This window comes from Phoenix dactylifera, chromosome 14 (genome assembly GCF_051530095.1).
Source record: "Phoenix dactylifera cultivar Ajwa chromosome 14, Ajwa_hap1_PhDact_Kaust_v1.1, whole genome shotgun sequence".
NCBI lineage: Eukaryota > Viridiplantae > Streptophyta > Magnoliopsida > Arecales > Arecaceae > Phoenix > Phoenix dactylifera.
In genome coordinates, this window is record NC_143203.1 from 16,525,596 (window position 1) to 16,545,453 (window position 19,858).

Genomic DNA, 19,858 nt, shown 5'->3' on the forward strand with positions numbered 1-19,858 from the left:
TGGTAAGAAACCAAGTCTGGGTCATCTCAAGATTTGGGGGTGTCCGGCCCACGTCAAGCGACTACAGGCGGACAAGTTAGAGGCTAGGACCATAAGTGCTCGTTTTATAGGATATCCTAAAGAGTCATTAGGATACAATTTTTACGTCTCAGAGGATCACAATGTGTTTGTGAGCCGTCATGCCATCTTCTTGGAAAATCAGTTTATCCTTGATAGAGGCAGTGGGAGGAAAATTGAGCTTGAAGAGAAAGTCTCTGAAAAGCAACGAGTCATGGATCCTATAGAACCCATTCATACAAAGCCAGTACACGATGTCCCTCAACCACCTCGTAGATCTAGTAGGGTCTCCCATCCTCCCGATAGATACTTAGGTATACTAGAAGAGGATACCGAGGAAATGTTCCTAGTGGGAGATAGGGATCACATACAGGATCCCAAAACCTACAACGAGGCGATATCTGATATCGATTCCGAGAAATGGCTGAAAGCTATGAAGTCAGAGATAGACTCCATGCATTCCAACCAAGTCTGGACCTTAGTAGATCCACCAGAAGGTATTGTACCTATTGGATGCAAATGGATCTACAAAAGGAAAATAGGTTCGGATGGAGAGGTAGAGACCTATAAGGCAAGGCTTGTGGCGAAAGGGTATAGTCAGCGCGAAGGTATTGACTATCAGGAGACCTTTTCACCTGTAGCCATGCTAAAATCCATCCGGACATTGCTTGCCATTGCAGCATTTCATGACTATGAAATCTGGCAGATGGATGTGAAAACTGCTTTCCTGAATGGATATCTTGATGAAGATATCTATATGGAACAGCCTTTGGGTTTCACTTCCAGTGATGGAGATCACAAGGTCTGCAAGCTGCAAAGGTCCATCTATGGACTAAAGCAAGCCTCTCGGAGTTGGAACACTCGTTTCGATGATGCAATCAAAACGTTTGATTTCATCAAAAACGAAGAGGAACCATGTGTTTATAAAAAGGTTAGTGGGAGTGCTGTCATTTTTCTCGTACTGTACGTAGATGACATTCTCCTGATTGGGAATGATATTCCCATGTTAACCTCGGTCAAGGTCTGGTTGTCAAAAGAATTCTCCATGAAAGACCTTGGGGAAGCATCCTATATTTTGGGAATAAAGGTCTATAGAGATAGATCTAAAAGGATGCTTGGCCTTTCACAGAAGATGTACATAGAGGAGGTGCTGAAGAGGTTCAGCATGGAAAACTCCAAGAGGGGTCTCTTACCCCTAAGGCATGGAATTCATCTCTCCAAGAAGATGTGCCCCAACACATCTGAGGAGATTCAACGCATGAGCAAGATTCCTTATGCATCAGCAATAGGAAGCCTCATGTATGCCATGCTATGTACACGACCTGATATAGCTCTTGCTGTGAGTGTCACAAGCAGATATCAGTCGAATCCAGGTGAAGAACACTGGACAGCTGTGAAGAATATTCTTAAGTACTTGAGAAGAACTAAAGATTTATTCTTGGTTTTTGGAGGATCATCAGAGTTAAAGGTAGAAGGGTACACAGATTCAGACTTCATGACTGATGTCGATGACAGGAAGTCAACATCTGGATACGTGTTCTTGTGCAATGGTGGTACGGTGAATTGGAAGAGTTCTAAACAACCGATCATTGCTGATTCTACTATGGAAGCCGAATACATCGCCGCCTCTGAAGCTGCTAAGGAAGGCTTCTGGTTCAAGAAATTCATTGCAGAGCTGGATGTGATGACATCAGATGCCATAACACTCTACTGCGATAACAATGGCGCCATAGCCCTTGCTAAGGAGCCAAGGTCTCATCAGAAGTCTAAGCATATAGAGCGGCGCTTTCACCTCATACGCGACTATGTGGAGAAGAAATATGTAGAGGTGCAGAGAGTAGACTCCGCGGATAACGTGGCAGACCCTTTCACTAAGCAGCTGAGTCAGCAAAAGACTGAAGCCCACCTTGAGAAGATGGGCCTAAGATATATGACCAATTGGCTTTAGTGCAAGTGGGAGATTGTTAGATGTATGCCCTAGAAGCCAATTTGGCTGACACATTGTTGATTCTAGGGACATAATTTTGTACTTGACTATTTATTATTGAATAAATAAAAGGCATCTTTTCATTCATATTGTTTATGTGTCTATGAATCGTCCAAGAAATTAATAAGATGATGATACATATTCTCAAGAGTTGAGAATTTGAGCCATGTATCATTGGTGATTAATATCTAAATGCTCCTGATCAAAGGATCATCCCGAGGACGGTGATCGATCCGATCAGTGCACAGATCACTCTCCTTCTGGATGGACGAGACTTGAGTCCACAGTGTAGGGACACTGAAGTGATAGTGCAGGTGCTTGTTAGAGAACAAGGGTACTGAGCGTGACCAATACAAGAAGTCACTTGGATGTCTATCCACTCGTCAGTGACTTGCTTGATGTTGCAGTAGTGTGACTGGTCCTTTGACCTGCGGTGCTTCGGCTGCTCACAGTGGGGTTATTGTAGTTTGACTGCACACATACATGGTCCCTAGCCATATGGGTCCATGCAGTGTAGATTGGCTGCAGTAAGTTCACTGTAGGAGTAGGGTATGCACCTATATGGAATCTATCGACCTTGATAGATAAGGAGAGATCCTATGTGATTTATAAGACTGAGTTCGTAAGACCTCGGCCGGGGCAGTATGCACAGTGGAGAAAGAGTTTCTCACTATCGAACTCGAGTCGAATAAATCTTGACATATGACAGACGATGGGGTTTGACGAGTTCTCCATGACCTCCGTCCTGTAGGGATCCACGATAGTAGGACTGTATCACATGTTAACTGCACCTAGAGGTTCATCATTCCATTCTGCTGGGTAGCCACTACATGCTGCTAGGTGTCACTGGTGGATGGTGGGACTCATAGGGATTATCTTGATGATCGATAAACCCTAATGAGTTGAGTTGGAATCGTTCCAACCCATTGAAAGGAGTTTTCAATGATATAGTGATAGAGATCACAATATATCTCACTACCAGTCAGAATAGAACCTATGGGGTCACACACACTAGAAGTATTGACCGATCCGATGGTTGAAATCGTGATTAGGAATCACAAGAAATCAATTTGATTGATAAGAAGTTGAAAAAGGAACAAAGGGAATTAATTAATTGGACTTGAAACAAGAGTCCTACTTCGGGTAGGATTCCTAGAGTCCTAATTGGATTAGGACTGGGAATCCTAGTTGGAGTAGGACTGGGATTCCTATTTGGAATAGGATTCCTCAATCCTAATGAGATTAGGAGTTTTGAATCAAAATTGGATTCCTACTTGGAGTAGGATTCCTAGAAATCCTAATTGGATTAGGACTTTGGATTCAAATAGAGTCCTAATTGGATTAGGACTAAAATTAAACAAATCCTAATTAGATTAGGATTCCTCAAGTCTAAATTAATTAATAATCTAATGAATCAACATGACTCCTAATTGGATTAGGATTGAAGAGTTCAATTGAGTCATGATTCATCCAAGTCCTAATTGGATTAGGACTAGCATAGATTAAACCATGAGAGAGGCACCTAATCCTCTTTGGAAGAGGATTAGGTTAACCAAGTAAGAGGGACATCAGCCCCTCTCCACTTGGCTAGGGCGACATGAGGACCTAGGGCCGGCGCCCCTTCTTAGGTAAGTTGTCATGGAACTCCTAAATGTTAGGAGCTCCAATCCCTTTAAGAAGAGGACTAGGGGCCGGCGCCCTAGGTATTGGATTCCTCTCTTCCCTTGGTGCCGTGGCCACCCTCTCCCTCCCTTGTTTCAGCCGACAGCAAGGAAAAGAAAAGAAGGTGCTTGACGGGTCCCTTCCTCCTCCCTCCTTGTTCCAACGCAAGACAAAGAAGAAGGCTGCGAAAGGCTGTGATCTTCTTCCTCTTCTTCATCCTTCTTCTTCCTCCTCTCAAGTGCAATCAAGAGTTGATTGAAAGAGAGGAGATCAGCCATCAAAAGCTATCTCTGCAAGGGAGCTAGCACCCCGGTGAGATAGAGAGCTTGGATCGGATCCTGCTTCGTGTGGATACCCGTAGAGGCCGGACGTTTGAACGGCTTCAAGCGAACCCTCTTCCTAAAACCACGAATTCAGATTCGCGGTGATCATCTACCCGCGCAAGGTGAAGATTTGATCTTCCTATTAGTTCTAAAAGTTTTAATTCTTACCTAATTACGAAAGGTCTCGAAACAAGCGTTCATGCGATGAACGTCGATCCCGCGCATGCCGATTCCGCTGCCATCTGAAAAATTTTTGAAATATCAGCGGCATGGGCGGGTTCCCAACACTTTCTTTCTTCTTCTTCCTTCTTTTCTTAGTAATCAGGGGAAAGATGAGAGGGTGGTTCATGATGGCTTCCGTGGTTGAGTTTCGGTGGGTGTAGCTGGAGGCAGTGGCTACAGCGACGAGCGAGCAGTGATAGTCGTGCTCAGCCAAAAAGGAGGAAGTAAGGAAGAGGGTCAGAGTTAGTTGCCTTGGTGGCCTTCCCTAAAGCTTGAGGGAGGTTCGACAGAAGATGGGGACTCACTAGCGAGGGATGCGGATGGCGACTGATGGTTGGTGGAGGCGTTTTCTGGTGGTTCCCAGCTAGAAGAGAGAAAAAAAGCACTTGTAACAAGGGAGGCTGGCAATTAGGGGGTTTTGGGGGGCGACAATCGACCGAGGCAGCACGCCGGCCACCGGAGGATGAGGAGGAAGGAGAGGAACAGCGAGCGAAGGATCGGGTGGAGTGGAATCGGGGTTTTTATAACCCCCAAAGAGAGAGGATTAGTCTGGACGAACGGTGGCACCGGTCGGCCATTCGCTAGTTGCAACTACCCCAAACGGCCACCAGCCGTTAGTACCGGCCCCAGGGGTTTTGCATCGGCTGCAGCTCCCTGGAATGCGCCTCAACGGGGGCCGTTCGGGCCGCTCGGGCAGGGGATCAATCGCAGTTCCCTGTTCCGATTTCCTTTTTTTTTGAATTTTGAATTAAAGCCCGACTGGGCCTGCCGACTTTGGTGCAGGTTTGGCCCAATTGGCCTGATTCCTACAAATAGGTTTGCACTTGCTGTTGAGGTACCAAGTGCACATGAATGTGTTTGCTGATGTATTTTTGTCATAGCACCGAATTGACATGGATTAGCACTATATTAAGAGTATTTTAGTTCAGTTTAGCAGCATGTAGCACTTCATCCACTACACCAGCATAGGTTCTGTTTTTTTTTTTTTTTTTTTTTCTCTATGCAATGCTAATATGACATATGTGCTACAGCATGTTGAAGGCATATTTTTCTCTTTTAGAGTGATTTTAGGGATCACATAGCAACCTATATCAGCCCATAATATTTTTTTTAATTAGTATGATCCTCTATTAGCTTCTATTTTTTTTTTGTTACCATGCTCTTGCTAGAGTATGAGATTAAGATAGGTGTGGCTTTGGTTCTTAGATAAGAACCAAGGCTTTTAAGTAGATATTGTTATGGGCAAAATATTTAGTAACCCTATAGGATTATGTAACAATCCATATCAGCCTATAATATTTTTTCTTTGTTAACATGATTATGTATGAGTCTGTATTATTTTTTTTATAGAGTTAGTACACTAGTATATATAACCCTTAAACTATACCGAATATGATATGATAAAAAAATAATTTTCTTTCCCTCTCTCTCTCTCTCTCTCTTTTGTTTCTTTCTTCTAACATCGTATCGAGCCATCTCCTGAAGACATGTCGTCCGTCTATCAATAATTATCTTTTACCTTCATCTGATCCCTCCCAAGCCAGCATCCGCGATGAAAGACAAATCTGACAATCGATCTCTCTAAGATTGATCTCTCTCAGGATACTTATCTAGCTTGTGAAGAAGCCTCTCTCAGATCCATCTCTCCAACCGTCTGTGCCCCCTCCAGCCGCGGAGACTTCTGCTACTTTTCCATCCGACAATGCACGCGCCATCACTATTGTCATTGCACACATCTACTCCACCGACGAGAATCACCACGTCATTTCACCAGAATCATTCATCTGATCGACGTAGCTGCTAGCACCTCCGCTTCAAGAGCCATCAAAAGGCCCTAGATCTGACTTGATATGGTCAACAGATCTCCAGCCTCAGACACATCTCATCCAGTCTAGACACCATGTCAGCACCTTCCATGATAGCAATGCCTACCGATAAATTTGATACTTCTCGCCTATTTCAATTTTTCTAGATGGTTCTAATTACTACTTATGGGCTCAGGGAATGGGTAGCTTTTTGAAAGGATGGATTGAGTATGTAAGGGTGAATGTCGAGATCGACTCCCTTCAACCCTTGGTACCTGGAACCTCATCCAAAGAGGGAAGACAAGGTTCTGGCAGACCTTCATTTATGGAGACTTGCCGGTTCTCTGCTACTAGTGTGCCTGCATCGGCCACTAGTCCGGTGATTGTTGGGTTCATAGCTCGGGGTCGGAGCCGAGGAAGGGAGCGGACCCGAAGGCAGCCGAGGGCTCGGATGCACCATCGGGAGAGATGAAGGAGGGCGCCCCAGTGGAGGGGGCCTGGACGGTCTTCGGCCCGTGGATGGCCACCATCCGAGAATGCTAGCAGCGGAGCTGCGTCGCCAGAGGCGAAGCGAGGAAGACGATCGAGGCCCCCTCTAAGTCGACTCGGGGGTTGGGCTCCTTGCACTCGGGGCCAGGTCCGGCCAAGGAAGGGCCGAGTGCGCCCGAGTCACTGTCGGATTCCGAGGCTTGGCAGAAGCTGAAGAAGATCGCCACGCGACGAATCGAGCTGCGGTGTCGCTGGTGATGGAGACATCAGAGCCATTTATTCAGATGATCGTGCCATCAGAGGCACTCGCCCGCGTTCGCACTAAGGATTGACATCATTATAGTTGGAAGATGATCTTGAGCTACCAGCCTGAGTCGGGCCCCGGACTAGTCCAATTGAGTCTGCTTCATTTTATTTTCTACATTTTGCTTTTATTTGATCTAGTCAATTTGGTCATTTACTTTTAATCAAGTCAATTTGGTCAGTTGTTTTGTTATTAAACAAGTCAATTGAGTTAGCTGTTAAGTCATATAATTAGGTCGAGTGATTGGATCGATTTTTGTATGCAATCAATCAATTGAATAAATCGAAGGCCTTGGTTTCTTCACCCGAACCACGAGGTTCTCTTCGGCCTGGCCGGTAGATTTCAGCACCGGCTCAATCACCATCGCCATCTTCAAACCATCAAAAGCCTTTTGACAAGCTTCAGACTAGTTCTAACCCCGATCCTTCTTCATGTTAAGTTATGTAATTAGGTCGAGTGATTGGATCGATTTTTGTATGTAATCAATCAATTGACTTAGTCAATTGATTGAGTTGATGTAAGGGTCCAAATTTGGTATGTAGTTAATTGATTGATCTGATGTAAGGCCTATATAAAGACCATCCCTCTCGTGAATTAAGATATTGAAGAATTGAATAAAATTGGCCTCTCTTTCTCCTCCTTTCTCCTCTTCTCTTTTTCTCCCTTCTCCTCCTCTTTTCTTCTTTCTCTTCTTTCTCTATTCTCCCTGCAGTTGTCCTCCATCAGCTGGACTAGGGCTAGGGCCAAGCCCAATTGCGCAGGGCAGACCCAGGGCCAGCGTGCGCGGGATGCGAGCCCGGCCCATTGAAACGGGCTAGAAGCTTGTCCAAGCGGAGGATAGGCTGTAGGCCGGCGGATCGAGGGCTGGCTTGCCTGGCATCGGTGCCCTCCATGCTAGCCATGCTAGGCGAGGCCGCGGCACACCAAAAGGCGACTGGTGGAGCTTTCGGAGCTGGAACCTTTCGCCGACGATCCTGGGGGGCCTGCGGAATTCCAGCTACGCCACCGAGGGCGGCGGTGGAGGTGGCGGCCGGCAGCGTGCTCCAGAAGCTCCACGTGTTTCGGAGAGAGCGTCATGAAGGAGCCCCAGGCATGGGAGGCGACCAGCTTGGGCGATGCCCCGATGGGGGTGGCACTAGGCTTCAAGATGGTGGTGATCGGCAGGGAGGACGCCCGCCCTTTCTCAATGGGGATCTTCAAGAGGAAGTTTATATGCAACCTCCTCCTGGCTATAATCATCCATCTTAGAAAGTCTATAATTTCGACAAGCTCTATATGGCCTCAAGCAGGCACCTCGAGCTTAGTTTGCCAAGTTTAGTGCCACTATTGGTAATTTTGGATTTTTTTTTTTTTTTTTTGCTTTAAAAGAAGAGAAAGGGGGGAGGAAGGGACAAGCCCACCTCCGCGTAGCAGGCCCGACCACTGGGCCCCCACCCCACCAGGAGAATGTTCGATACGGGTAGATCGAGTCGTGTGTTGGGCACCCCGACCTATTTTACTCATACCCTCCCCACCCGTGGGCCGGCTCGGTTATCCGACCCGACCCTCCATGTGAGTACGTCACACTTGGCACCACCCAGGCTACTAGCCGACCAGTAGCACTTCCAGACCCCGTGTCCAGGCGTGGGGCATCCGGTCCCTGAATTTGATCGACGCCTGCGCGTTTTGAATCTGGAACTACTTGGTTGGAAGCAAACGCCCCGTTCCAATTGGGCTACCACCTTGGGCATGGGGCATCCTCTTTCAGCCCTTATGACTTAGCTCTTTTTTATTCGCAAGTCTAACAAAGGCACCATTATCATTTTATTCTATGTTGATGATATGATAATCATCGAGGATGATATTGTAGGATTTCAGACCTTAAGCACTTCGATTTCGTCATCAAGGATCAGCAGGCTAGACTAGTAGTTGCCGGAGGTCGACGTATCTTTGATCAGTTCGTCACTGGCGCTGAGGTCAGAGCTGCATTGGAGGGGTCTCCTACACCAGACGGGTGTTGGGGGCAGATCGCATCCTACTTGAGGGAGACTCTGCTACGATGATTGAGGGGATCATGGGCCTCAGGGGTGACGTCAGGGAGATGCGGCTGATTCACGACATTCGCCAACTCTTAGGCAAATACATAGCCTTCTAGGCTATCCATGGTTCAGAGAGGCCAACAGCGCTGCAGATTGGGTGGCATCTCATGCAGCTCACCACTTTGGAGATTTTATCTGGGAGACCCACGACTCTGTTTTGTCTTCCTTTTTTTCTATTATAGTATCTGACTTTTTGGGTTGGGCTCACACTACGTGTGTGTGTGTGTGTGTAAACTACCGACGTAACCAAAAAAAAAAAAAAAGAGGATCTTGGACCTCCAAAGTTCTAAACTCTTAGCGACTGTATGGTTCTTTTAAGCAACTAGAGGATCTATTTGGTCTAAACTCTTGCTCATACACCTTGAACCATGGTTCGTGGGTTACATTAGTCTAGGTTCAAAATCAGCTCAAGTAGCTATCAATCTCCTACTTTCCAAATACATTGAATAAAAAAGCAGACAAGTATGTTTATTGAAGTGCACGTCGCCAATTCTAAGCGCAACAAAGTCAACAATGGCTTCAGCGAGAAAGTTACTCAATGGGGACTTCAAAGCTTTCTTTTGTTTCATCACTTGGTCCTACACTATAATTGCTGCTTACCGGATTGCCGAGTCTCTTGTCATGTCATTGAACCTCTTTCGTTACGGTCAAGAACACGAGGCCCTAGATTGTAGAATACATGCACGGAGCTAAAAAGCATGGCTAACTCTGACGGTAATCCGTCGATTTTTCAAATTGGACGTCTTTTCGAGTTGATTGTTACACCCCAGACTTTGGCCACATTCCTATCAATGAGAAACTGTTCAAAGCTGGCAAGTGGAAATTTTGAAGTTTCCACTCCGACTCTTCCCAGGCCAGCTCAATCAAATTGGCAATGGCTGCCACTGCAATTCCTTCTTGTCGCGTATGAAACTTTCTAACTCAATGTTCTCCATCCAGGGAAGAAGAAAAGAACTTTCGTTTATTCTAAGTAAGTGGGAACTTGTGGGCCATGATTTTTTTTTTAGAACTTTCGTTTATTCTAAGTAAGTGGGAACTTGTGGGCCATGATTTTTTTTTGAACTTGCTGCTAACTTTTTGTAGAAAAAAGTTATTGTATGTGAAGAGAAATCTCTGAGGTGCGAAACACCTTATGCTAGTTTTTTCATCATAATTTCTGCAACAATACTCTCTTTCTCTTTTTTTTTTTTTTTTTTTTTTTTGCTAAAGCAAAAAGGGGTAGGGGGGAGGAAGGGACAAGCCCACCCCCGCGTAGTAGCCCCCACTGGGCCCCCGCCCCGCCAGGAGAATGTTCGATGTGGGCAGAAATGGCCGTCTGTCTAGTTTTTTCATCATAATTTCTGCAACAATCACTACAAAAGAAGGTAGAACTCCCGGCGCTTTTTTTTGTCTCTACCGACGCTTATAAGCGTCGGCGAATTCGCAGCCCACGCTTCACAAAGCGTGGGTCAGACATCGGGCAGGTGGGCGTGGGTCGGGTGTAACCCGACGCGTCAAAAAAGCGTCGTTGGTCTATGCCGACGCTTTTAAGCGTCGTTACGTTTACCATACTCCAACGTTTATAAGCGTCGTTTCGTTTTTCCGACGCTTTTAAGCGTCGTTTCTTCTATCAGACTCCGGAGAGAAGGGTTGGTTAATACGGATTTAGGCCGACGCTTAAAAGCGTCGTTAAAGGCTTGCTTTTCCCGACGCTTTTATGCGTCGTTTATTCTATCATACTCCGACGCTTATAAGCGTCGGCGAGAACGATTGGTTACTACTTACATATGCCGACGCTTAAAAGCGTCGTTAAAGGCCTGTCATTAGGTTTACATTCTTGTTGCATTTCCTGACGCTTATAAGCGTCGGCATTAAATTTTTTTTTAAAAAAAAAATTTTTGTAAAAGTAATTTTTAAATACTCTGTGTACATTAAATTCTTACAAAACAATATAAACAAATACACTGAATCACATTTATAACAAAATATGAGTCACAAACAAGAACTTTGATTACATTCATATTATCATATTTGATTACATTGTACTTCAAAAACATTCTAAAAACATACAAGTCAAATTCCTAAGTACACAATCTACAATATGTATCAAGGGTCGGCATCATCATCTCTACAATATTGTCATTAAACTTGGGGCGAGCCCAGTCAACCAAGCTCTGCTGCTTGCTCGGGACCCTTTGTTCTCATAGAAGCCTTCTGCTGCTTGCAGGGGCAGACACCTTTGTTCCCATAGAAGCCTGGGGGCACGCAGAGGCACTTCATGCAGCATTTCTGGCAGAAGAACATGCATGGCTTGTGGTATTGGGTATTCGAGCATCTCCTTGAGCATTGAGAGGGGCATTCTGATTACAGAAATTCAGAAGTTACACAAGGTAAAAAAAAAAAAAAAAACTACAATAGTTTCAAAACAATTGATCCAATAGTTTCATAATATGTCTTAACATGAAGCAAAATAAACAATTATCATCTACCAACCTTTGGCATGTCAACAAAGTAATTGACATTATGAAATGTCATGGATACTGGTTGGAAGGAAAGGATCATTCCTCTCTTCGGGGTACTTCCTTCTGAAGTTCTCATTTGAGATGACTCGGGCCTGTTGCTTACTGGTGCAATCACCAGGAGTTCCACTAGTTATTTAAAATGAAAGCAAAAAGTTTCCAGGAACATTTACAAAATAAACACGAGCCACAGGATGCATCTGCTCCAACAGGAGGTCACCTTTAGATCCCATTTCAGAGTTAGTGCCTAAAACACCCTCGTCCTTCTTTTCTGCAGAATCCGATGGGATCACTGCCTGTGCCTTTCCCAGTGCTTTGATGACATTAAAAAAGGAAGTAAGAAATTCTATCAAGTGAAAAAATGGAACTAAAGCACAATAGAATAAAAAGTAGGCATATCAGTAGACATACGGTTAAGGTATGCAAAGGCAAGGGTGCACAAAATGTTGAAGAGGATAGAATACGCCAATAAAACACCAACACCAAGCCAATACCAGTACTCCTGGGTGGGCAGACCATGCAGATGGAGAACATTGTTCCCAATTGTATCATAGAAGCCTGGGGGCACGCAGAGGCACTTCATGCAGCATTTCTGGCAGAAGAACATGCATGGCTTGTGGTATTGGGTATTCGAGCATCTCCTTGAGCATTGAGAGGGGCATTCTGATTACAGAAATTCAGAAGTTACACAAGGTAAAAAAAAAAAAAAAACTACAATAGTTTCAAAACAATTGATCCAAGAGCTAAATTTTGGAAAGTTTACTGCTCCCAAGTCATATGGCCTAATTTGTATGGTCCAAGAAATTGATGGGCTCCTCTGGTGCTTTAAAGTACTCATCTTTTGTGTTTGTGGTTCTCAGCAACCTGCAACACACCTTGTCCAAGAGGTATTCTCCTCCAGTGTATATGGAGGATTCCTCCAATACGACAGTATATGGAGGATTCCTCCAATACGACAGTCGTTGTTTCCACAGGCATGCCAAGCATTGTGTGAGGAATGGTCGAGAGTACTGAGTTGGGAAGTGAAGATCGCTAGAGCCAGGAGGAGGTATGCTCAGTTCCTTGATCAAAGCTTTGTTTCTCCTGCAACACAATATAGAGTAAAAGAGTCAATTGTTTCTAGGTAATACCTCCATCAGAAATTAATCCGTACGTTGGAACAGCAGCCAGACTACTTACTGATGCAATTCCGAATTCTTGTACACCTCGCTGAAACGAACCCCCAATATTTCTTCTTGTGATTGTGTTGTTACTTCCAGCATCCATGTTGCAGGATTATAGCCGTCTTGTATCTTGCTCACTCCTTCGATTTGCTGATAATATAAATGCAAAGTTACAGACGTCGTCGCGTCGCTCGAATATAAAATGTTTCAGGAGCTAAAACTCTGAAAACCAAAAACGATGCAACCTTTCTGCTGTCCATTTTCTTACCTCAAAGTAATCGATCAGATGACAAGAATGTCGCCCCAACGGGCCTACGTATATCTCTTCCCCTCCTCGCTTCAATAGAAACAGCTGCAGTTGGAAGTAACAAAGCATCAGATACCAGCAACATTTACAAATATGTCATTTTACGAATTACCTGCGAGAGAATAAAGAAAACCTATCGATCCGACCGATCTTCTCACCTCATCAAAAGCTTCAAAGATTTAGAAGTCACGAAACAAAGTCACGAAACTGAGTATAAAACTTATGACCCTTTTTATGTTTACAGGCTAATGACTTTATATGTTCACATAGGCTGAAACTTATGACCCTTTTGGAGTATGCCATTCTCATTCAAATCTAATTTGATAATCTTTTTCTTTATGCTAATTCTTAACCTTCCAAGCAATCCAAGAATATTACTCGGTTGCTATGAAACTTATTGCACAAGCCAAATCAAACCACCTTAAATTAAAGTACTTCACTAGACTTCCAAGATAGTTAGTCAGTCAGCTGCAAATGCTATGTTTGGCTTGGGTTTTCTTCTGCTAATTTCATTTAGTAAATTATTGCTAAAATAAAGGACAAGATAAGTTTATGAACAGGTCATATTGGATCGAATCTAAAAATTTAAAATACGAAATGCAACTCTAAGAAAATTGCATAGAATAAAGTAAGTTATTGCTAAGATAAAGAACAAGACAAGTTTATCAAAAGGTCATATTTAATTGAATCTAAAAATTTAAAATAGGAAGTGCGTCTCTAAAAATTAGGAAGGACCTAGGAAGATACCACTTCAGATTTAACCCATGGATGATTGTTCAGTACACCCACTCACGCAGATCATGTATTTTATTTAACGGCAAAAGTACAGAGTCAAGTAATTTATCCAGTTGTTAAAGAAATATATTAAGCTTTTGAGAAAGAGGAAAAGAATTATGCTAGCTGGAAAAAGTAGAAAGAGACAGGTGCTGCCACCAGCAAATCGTGGTGGTCTAATGGTGACAAAGGTGGGCAGACATTTCAAAGGAGGAAAAATAATAGTTATGTTGATAAGGGAAGGTGTTTGATCTCCATGAATAGTTGCAATAGAGAGATCCAACCATATAGTTAGTGGCAGGAGCCAGGTCTATAAGGATTAGCATATGAAATTTGCTCTCATAGGTTCAAACAATGGAACAGGAATAAGAGATGCGAGAGCGCTAATTTCCTCTCTTAAAAATTTCTTAAGTTCCCACATCTGAGATCCAGAAAAAATAGCAGCATACAGGTTTCCTATTTCTGCAAGTTATTTTTTTATCACTTATAATTATGTATAGTTGAAAATAAAAAAAATCACAAACACATCAAAAGAAAATTGTAAGAGAAAACAAGCATCATATGATAATTTATATTTTTTGATACCAAACATAGCAGCAAAATACACTTGAAGAAATATGCAATAACATGTACAGTTAAATCAGAATAACCAGCAAGCACAACCATAGATAATTCTCATGCCATGGAGTAATCATGTACTTAATACATCTAAAATCGTACATATCAGAATCTTAGTTAAGAAAGAAGCAAGCACCTGCAAGGCCTTCTGATAAAACCTTCTTTTTCGAAGCAATATACCTCAGACGACCGCCGAGTAGCTAGGGCTCGGGATGGAGGTTTGATGTCGGCGCGCAGCTAGGGCATTGACCGAGAGAGGATGAGGAGAGGGGGCCGGGCGAGCGTTAAAGACAAGAAGAAAACAAACAGGAGGAGGAGGAGGAGGAGGAAGAGAAGGATGAGGAGGAGGCTTACCTCAGACGATGGCGAGGTCGACGGCGGCGGAGAAGCGGAATCTTCGATCGCCGATCGAGGCTACGGATGGAGGTGAGATCAGTTTGCAAGCCCTGAAAACAAAGAAGAGGAGGAGGACGAGAAGGATGAGGAGGAGGAGGAGGAGAAGGAGGAGGCTTACCTCAGAGAAGGAGGAGGAAGACGGCAGCAGGGAAGCCACGGATCGCGATGGAGCTGGCGATGGAGCTAGGGCATCGACTGATAGAAAGGGCCTCGACCGATGGAAAATGGAGAAGACGGGGCCGGTTTAATGTTTCCTAACGACGCTTTTAAGCGTCGTAGATTCGAAATCTTTGACCGACGCTTCAACGCATCGTCGTTTCTTTGGATTTACCGACGCTTACTAAAAGCGTCGGCAAAGGTTGGGCTGGGCCAAACCTTCCCGACGCTTTCCTAGCGTCGGGAAAACACAGTCGCCAAAACTCCCATTCGTTGTTGTGTAAGGTTTCTAACGACGCTTATAAGCGTCGTTGTTTCTTAAACTTATAACGACGCTTTATAGCGTCGTTGTTTCAAAGCGTCGGGAAAGGTTGGCTGTGAGCCAACCTTTACCGACGCTTTCCCCTAGCGTCGGAAAAAGTAAGTCGGCAAAACCAACTTTTGTTGTAGTGAATACTCTCTTTCTCTTTTTTTTTTTTTTTGCTAAAGCAAAAAGGGATAGGGAGGAGGAAGGGACAAGCCCACCCCCGTGTAGCAGCCCCCACTGGGCCCCCGCCCCGCCAGGAGAATGTTTGATGTGGGCAGAAATGGCCGTGTGTTGGGCACCCCGACCGGTTTTACTCATGCCTTCCCCATCCATGGGCCCGGCTCAGCTACCCTTCTGGGCTCTGGCTCGAGTCCCAAGTATGAGTACGTTACACCTGGCACCATCCCGGCTACTAGCAGTCCAAGAGCGGTCCTATACCTCATGTCAAAGCAGTGGCCGGAGCCACATTTTAATCGTGGCCGCAGCGACTCGAACTTGGGACCATGAGGTTAGAATCCCCGCCCAATACCACTAGGTTACCACCTTGGTGGCACAATACTCTCTTTCTTTGGAAAAAAAATATATATTAGTTAGATGACAGGCATCAGAGAAGTTTTTTTTGATAGGTTTGTAGAAAGGTTCAGTGTGGTTAGGGAATAAATTTGAATAAAGTGAGGGCATAACTGCCAAATTGTACATGCTTCCAAACCTGACTTAACCAGCTTAGCTTTATCAGGACTTTGTTGCAGATTGAAGACGTGTGAGATAGAAAGGAAGCGAGGTGGAAGGCTGGGCTAATGAGAGGGAGAGAACCGTGGTGGGAGATTTTTAAGCTAGGTTCAAGCCACTCCCTTGTTTCAAGGTTGCAGGTAAACCATTTACATAACTTTATCCCACCAAAAAAGCGTGAACCTGTTTAGTCTGGAGTCAAACTTTACTAGTCCCTCCTCTGAATGAGTCTGGTCCCTCTAAGCAACTAGAGGATCTATTTGGTCTAACCTCCCCATTGCTCCCCCCCAGGGGCGGCTCAATACATTCTGGGGCCTAAGGCGAATCCAATAAATGAGGCCTTTTGTTTTTAATAATAATTTTTTTAATAATATTTTTTTTTAATAAATATAAAATACTTAAAAAAATATATGAAAATAGATAGCTATCAAGTACACTATTTTAACCATGAATCTAACAAAGATAGATAAGAAGCCTTTTCAATTTAATATAATTCTTGAATGGAAGCACATAAAAGTAATTATTCTAAATGAAGGGCCATGAAACTGATTAAATAACTGAGATAATACTTGGAAATACTGTTTACCATGTCAAGCAAGAGCCGGATAGGAAAAGGTCATCCCATGGCACTTCATGGTCAAGGTAAGAAAAGAATTTGTCCATAAAGAAATCTCTCAATAAGAGAAAGTAGGGTCATTATGGGAAATTCACTCCATCAAATTAATAAAAATCCCATCCCACCATCTCCCCTTCAAGTGAGTACCCAAGCAGCAACTGCAACATCACGGCACAGCAGCCATTCAACCCCCTCCCTCCTTTTCTCTCTCTACCACCCAAGAGGGGAGAAGAAACCGAGAGGAGAAAACTAAAAGAATCTCCACCCTCCAAGACGTCCATCTCCAATCCCCCTATCTTTCTTCCGGATGGCCCAGCTGGATCAGGAGTAGTGTGAGGGAAGGAAAACCAAGACCAAAACCAAAAAAGAGAAGAGATGAAAGGTAAGAGTGGCTTCAGGCGTCTATCAAGCCAACCAAATCCCTCCTCTCTCTCTCTCTCTCTCCCCCCCCCCCCCAACCCAAAACAAAACTACTGTCCCCAACTTCCAAATTGCCCCTCTGCAGGCCAGGAAACTCTCCACCGATGGAGGGGAGAAGATTCTTAGCCAGCTCCTGATCCCGTTTATATGGGGCCTTTGCTTCCTTTTGGTCAGCCTCCCGGGGCCTTCCTTTGGCCCGGGGCCTTAGGCGACCGCCTCAGTCGCCTAAGGCTCGGGCCGGCCCTGCTCCCCCCAAAAGTCCAAAACCCCACTCAAATAACAACGTAAAGTCACCGTCAAACGTACGCGGCAAACGAACCGCAGCCATACGAATGCATTAAAGATCAAGAATAAGAACAAAAGTTAACATGTTTGCAGAAATTTTGGATCTTTATAGTTGAGAAATTTGTATTGAAAATAAAATACGAATTGCTTGTTTTATTCTTGAACTGGCGTGCTTTATATATAAATTGAACTCCCAAATATAGTAGAGTACAGTAATAAAATCTCATGATTATGTGAATAATACTAGGATCAGATATAGTATAATATAATAGCAAAATTTTATGATTTGGTACAAATACTAAATTTAAATATTACAATTAGATCCCATAAATTTTGAAAATTGATCTGAGTTAATATACCAAGATTATGAATGCAATATGTGGCAACTATGATATTTAATATCGTACATACTATAATAAGCGAGATTGTGCATGATTCTGACAATTGTAATACTGCCTCTCAAGTTGATGTGTGTAGATCTCTAACACCCAACTTAAGTAGCAGATAAAAAAATGATCACGGCCCAATGCCTTAGAAAATATATCAGCATGTTGGTTGTCACTTCGAAGGAACTTGGTCTGAATTGTGCCTGCTTGTAGTTTTTTCCGAGCGACGTGACAATCTACTTCAGTGTATTGTCTATGTATAAAAGACAGGTTGGCAACTATAAGAGGTGTTGCTTGGTTATCATAATTGAAAAACATAGGTTGAGGGTGGTGAATAGCCAAGTTAGAGTTTAGAGTTTTGAGCCAGACTAATTCACAAGTGGTAGAGGTCAATGATCTATACTTAGCTTCAGCGGTGGAGCGAGACGCAGTACTTAATTTTTTTTTTGTGCCATGAGATATGACTATCACCAAAAAAGTTGCAATAACCTGTGAAAAAACAGTTAGTGGAACAAGTCGCCTAATGAGCATCACGATAAGCACTGAGTTGAAAGTTGTTCGAAGCAGGCATGAGAATTCCAAAGCGAGAGCATGATTTGAGGTATCTTAAGACTCGAAGAGCAACATCCATATAGGGTTGGCATGGTGCTTGCATAAATTGACTAAGAAGGATGAGTGATTATGAGATAGATCAAACGACATACCAACATCAAGTAATATTTTTAATTTTTGCTCCATCGGGGTGTGCACTAGTTTAGTACTTAGAACAGCTACATCTTCAAGAATATCTAAGGTATATTTTTGTTGAGAGAGAAAAATACCTTTACTGGAGCCTGCAACTTCAATGCCCAGGAAGTATTTCAGTATGCCAAGAACTTTAATTTGAAATTGACCTTCGAGGAAAGATTTAGTGGAAGCAATGGAAGAAGGATCACTACCAATAATGAGTATATCATCAACATAAACAAGCACAATGGTAATGTTGCCCTTGGATTTTTGGGTAAAGAGTGAATAACCGGCAACTGATTGAGTGAAACCAACCTGAAGTAGTGTAGTGGAGAATTTGGAAAACCAGTTACGGGAGGCTTGTTTAAGACCATATAAGGATTTATTGAGGCAATAGACTAACTTTTCTTTTTTCTCCCCCTTTCGAGAAAAATCTGGTGGCAGCAGCATGTAAACTTCTTCATTTAAATCACCATGGAGGAAGGCATTATTGGACTTTATTTGGCATTAAAGTCCAATTTGGCAATAAGACAACAAACCATAACCAATTTGGTAATAGGAGCAAATGTTTCATAAAAATCTAGGTTGTCAGCTTGAGTGTAGCCTTTAGCAACAAGTCTTGCTTTATAATATTCAATTCTACCATTGGACTTGTATTTAATCTTAATACCCATTTGCATCCAATAGCATATTTGCCTGGTGGAAGTGGCATCACGGTCCAAGTGTGATTAAACTATAAGGCCTTAATTTCATCGGCCATAGCATCACTCCCGTGAGCATGTTTCATTTCTGAGGAAAAGGACTTGGGTTCCTGAGAAGAGAAAATAGAAACTAGAAAAGCATGGTGAGAGCTAAAGAATTTATCAAAGAAAAGATAATTTTAGATTAGATACTTAGTACCTGCCACGAGGTTGTTTCGGTATGGGAAAGAAAAGGATGAAACTTGAGAGCACTGAAAATCTTGCAGCTACTTGGGAGGACATCAAATCCTAGTGGAGCATTCTAGAGGTGGTTCGACAGATGTTTTAGAGAGATCATCTGGTTCGATGGAATATTGATCAGAAGTGGAAAAAGGCTAAGTAGATGAAGATGGAAGATAAATTGAAGGAGTAGAGACTATAGGTTCATCACCCATTATCAGTAATGTGAGAAAGAATTGGTGATTGGGAAGAACGAAAAATGTGAGATGTGTGGGAAAATGGAAAAACTGATTCATGAAAAATGACATCCCTACTAGTTAATATTTTTCTCTCAAGTAGGTCATACACGCGGTAGTCTTTTTGACTACAGGGATATGCTACACAAATGCATTTATATGCGGGAGGTCCAAATTTATCTTTGGCTTGGATATGAGCAAAACAAAGGCATTCGAAGGTACGTAAATGGCAGTAAGAGGGTTTTTTATCCAAAACATTTCATGAGAAGATTTACCACCTAACATAGGAGAAGGAAGTCGGTTAATACGATAAGCGGCAGTTAAAACACATGCACCCCAAAATTGGATTGGAAGGTTGTCTACTATCAAGCCTCGAACCTGGAGCACAATAAAT

The 19,858-nt window shown here is 43.4% G+C and overlaps 1 protein-coding gene and 1 long non-coding RNA gene across 2 annotated transcripts; both read right to left on the reverse strand.

Moving 5' to 3' along the window:
• Nucleotides 1–10,894: 10,894 nt before the first annotated feature.
• LOC148703083 (ABC transporter G family member 51-like) lies at nt 10,895–12,173 on the reverse strand. Its single transcript, XM_089927091.1, has 4 exons — nt 11,837–12,173; nt 11,646–11,738; nt 11,400–11,530; nt 10,895–11,266 (listed from the first exon to the last, which is right to left on the reverse strand). The coding sequence occupies exons 1-4, from the start codon at nt 12,030–12,032 to the stop codon at nt 11,183–11,185; spliced, it is 504 nt and encodes a 167-aa protein (XP_089783217.1). The 5' UTR covers nt 12,033–12,173; the 3' UTR covers nt 10,895–11,182.
• Nucleotides 12,174–12,188: 15 nt separating this feature from the next.
• On the reverse strand, nt 12,189–12,942 carry LOC120113152 (uncharacterized). The gene is made up of 3 exons (XR_015967519.2): nt 12,857–12,942; nt 12,605–12,738; nt 12,189–12,508 (listed from the first exon to the last, which is right to left on the reverse strand). It is a non-coding gene; the product is annotated as an uncharacterized LOC120113152 (long non-coding RNA).
• Between the last annotated feature and the right edge of the window lie 6,916 nt (nt 12,943–19,858).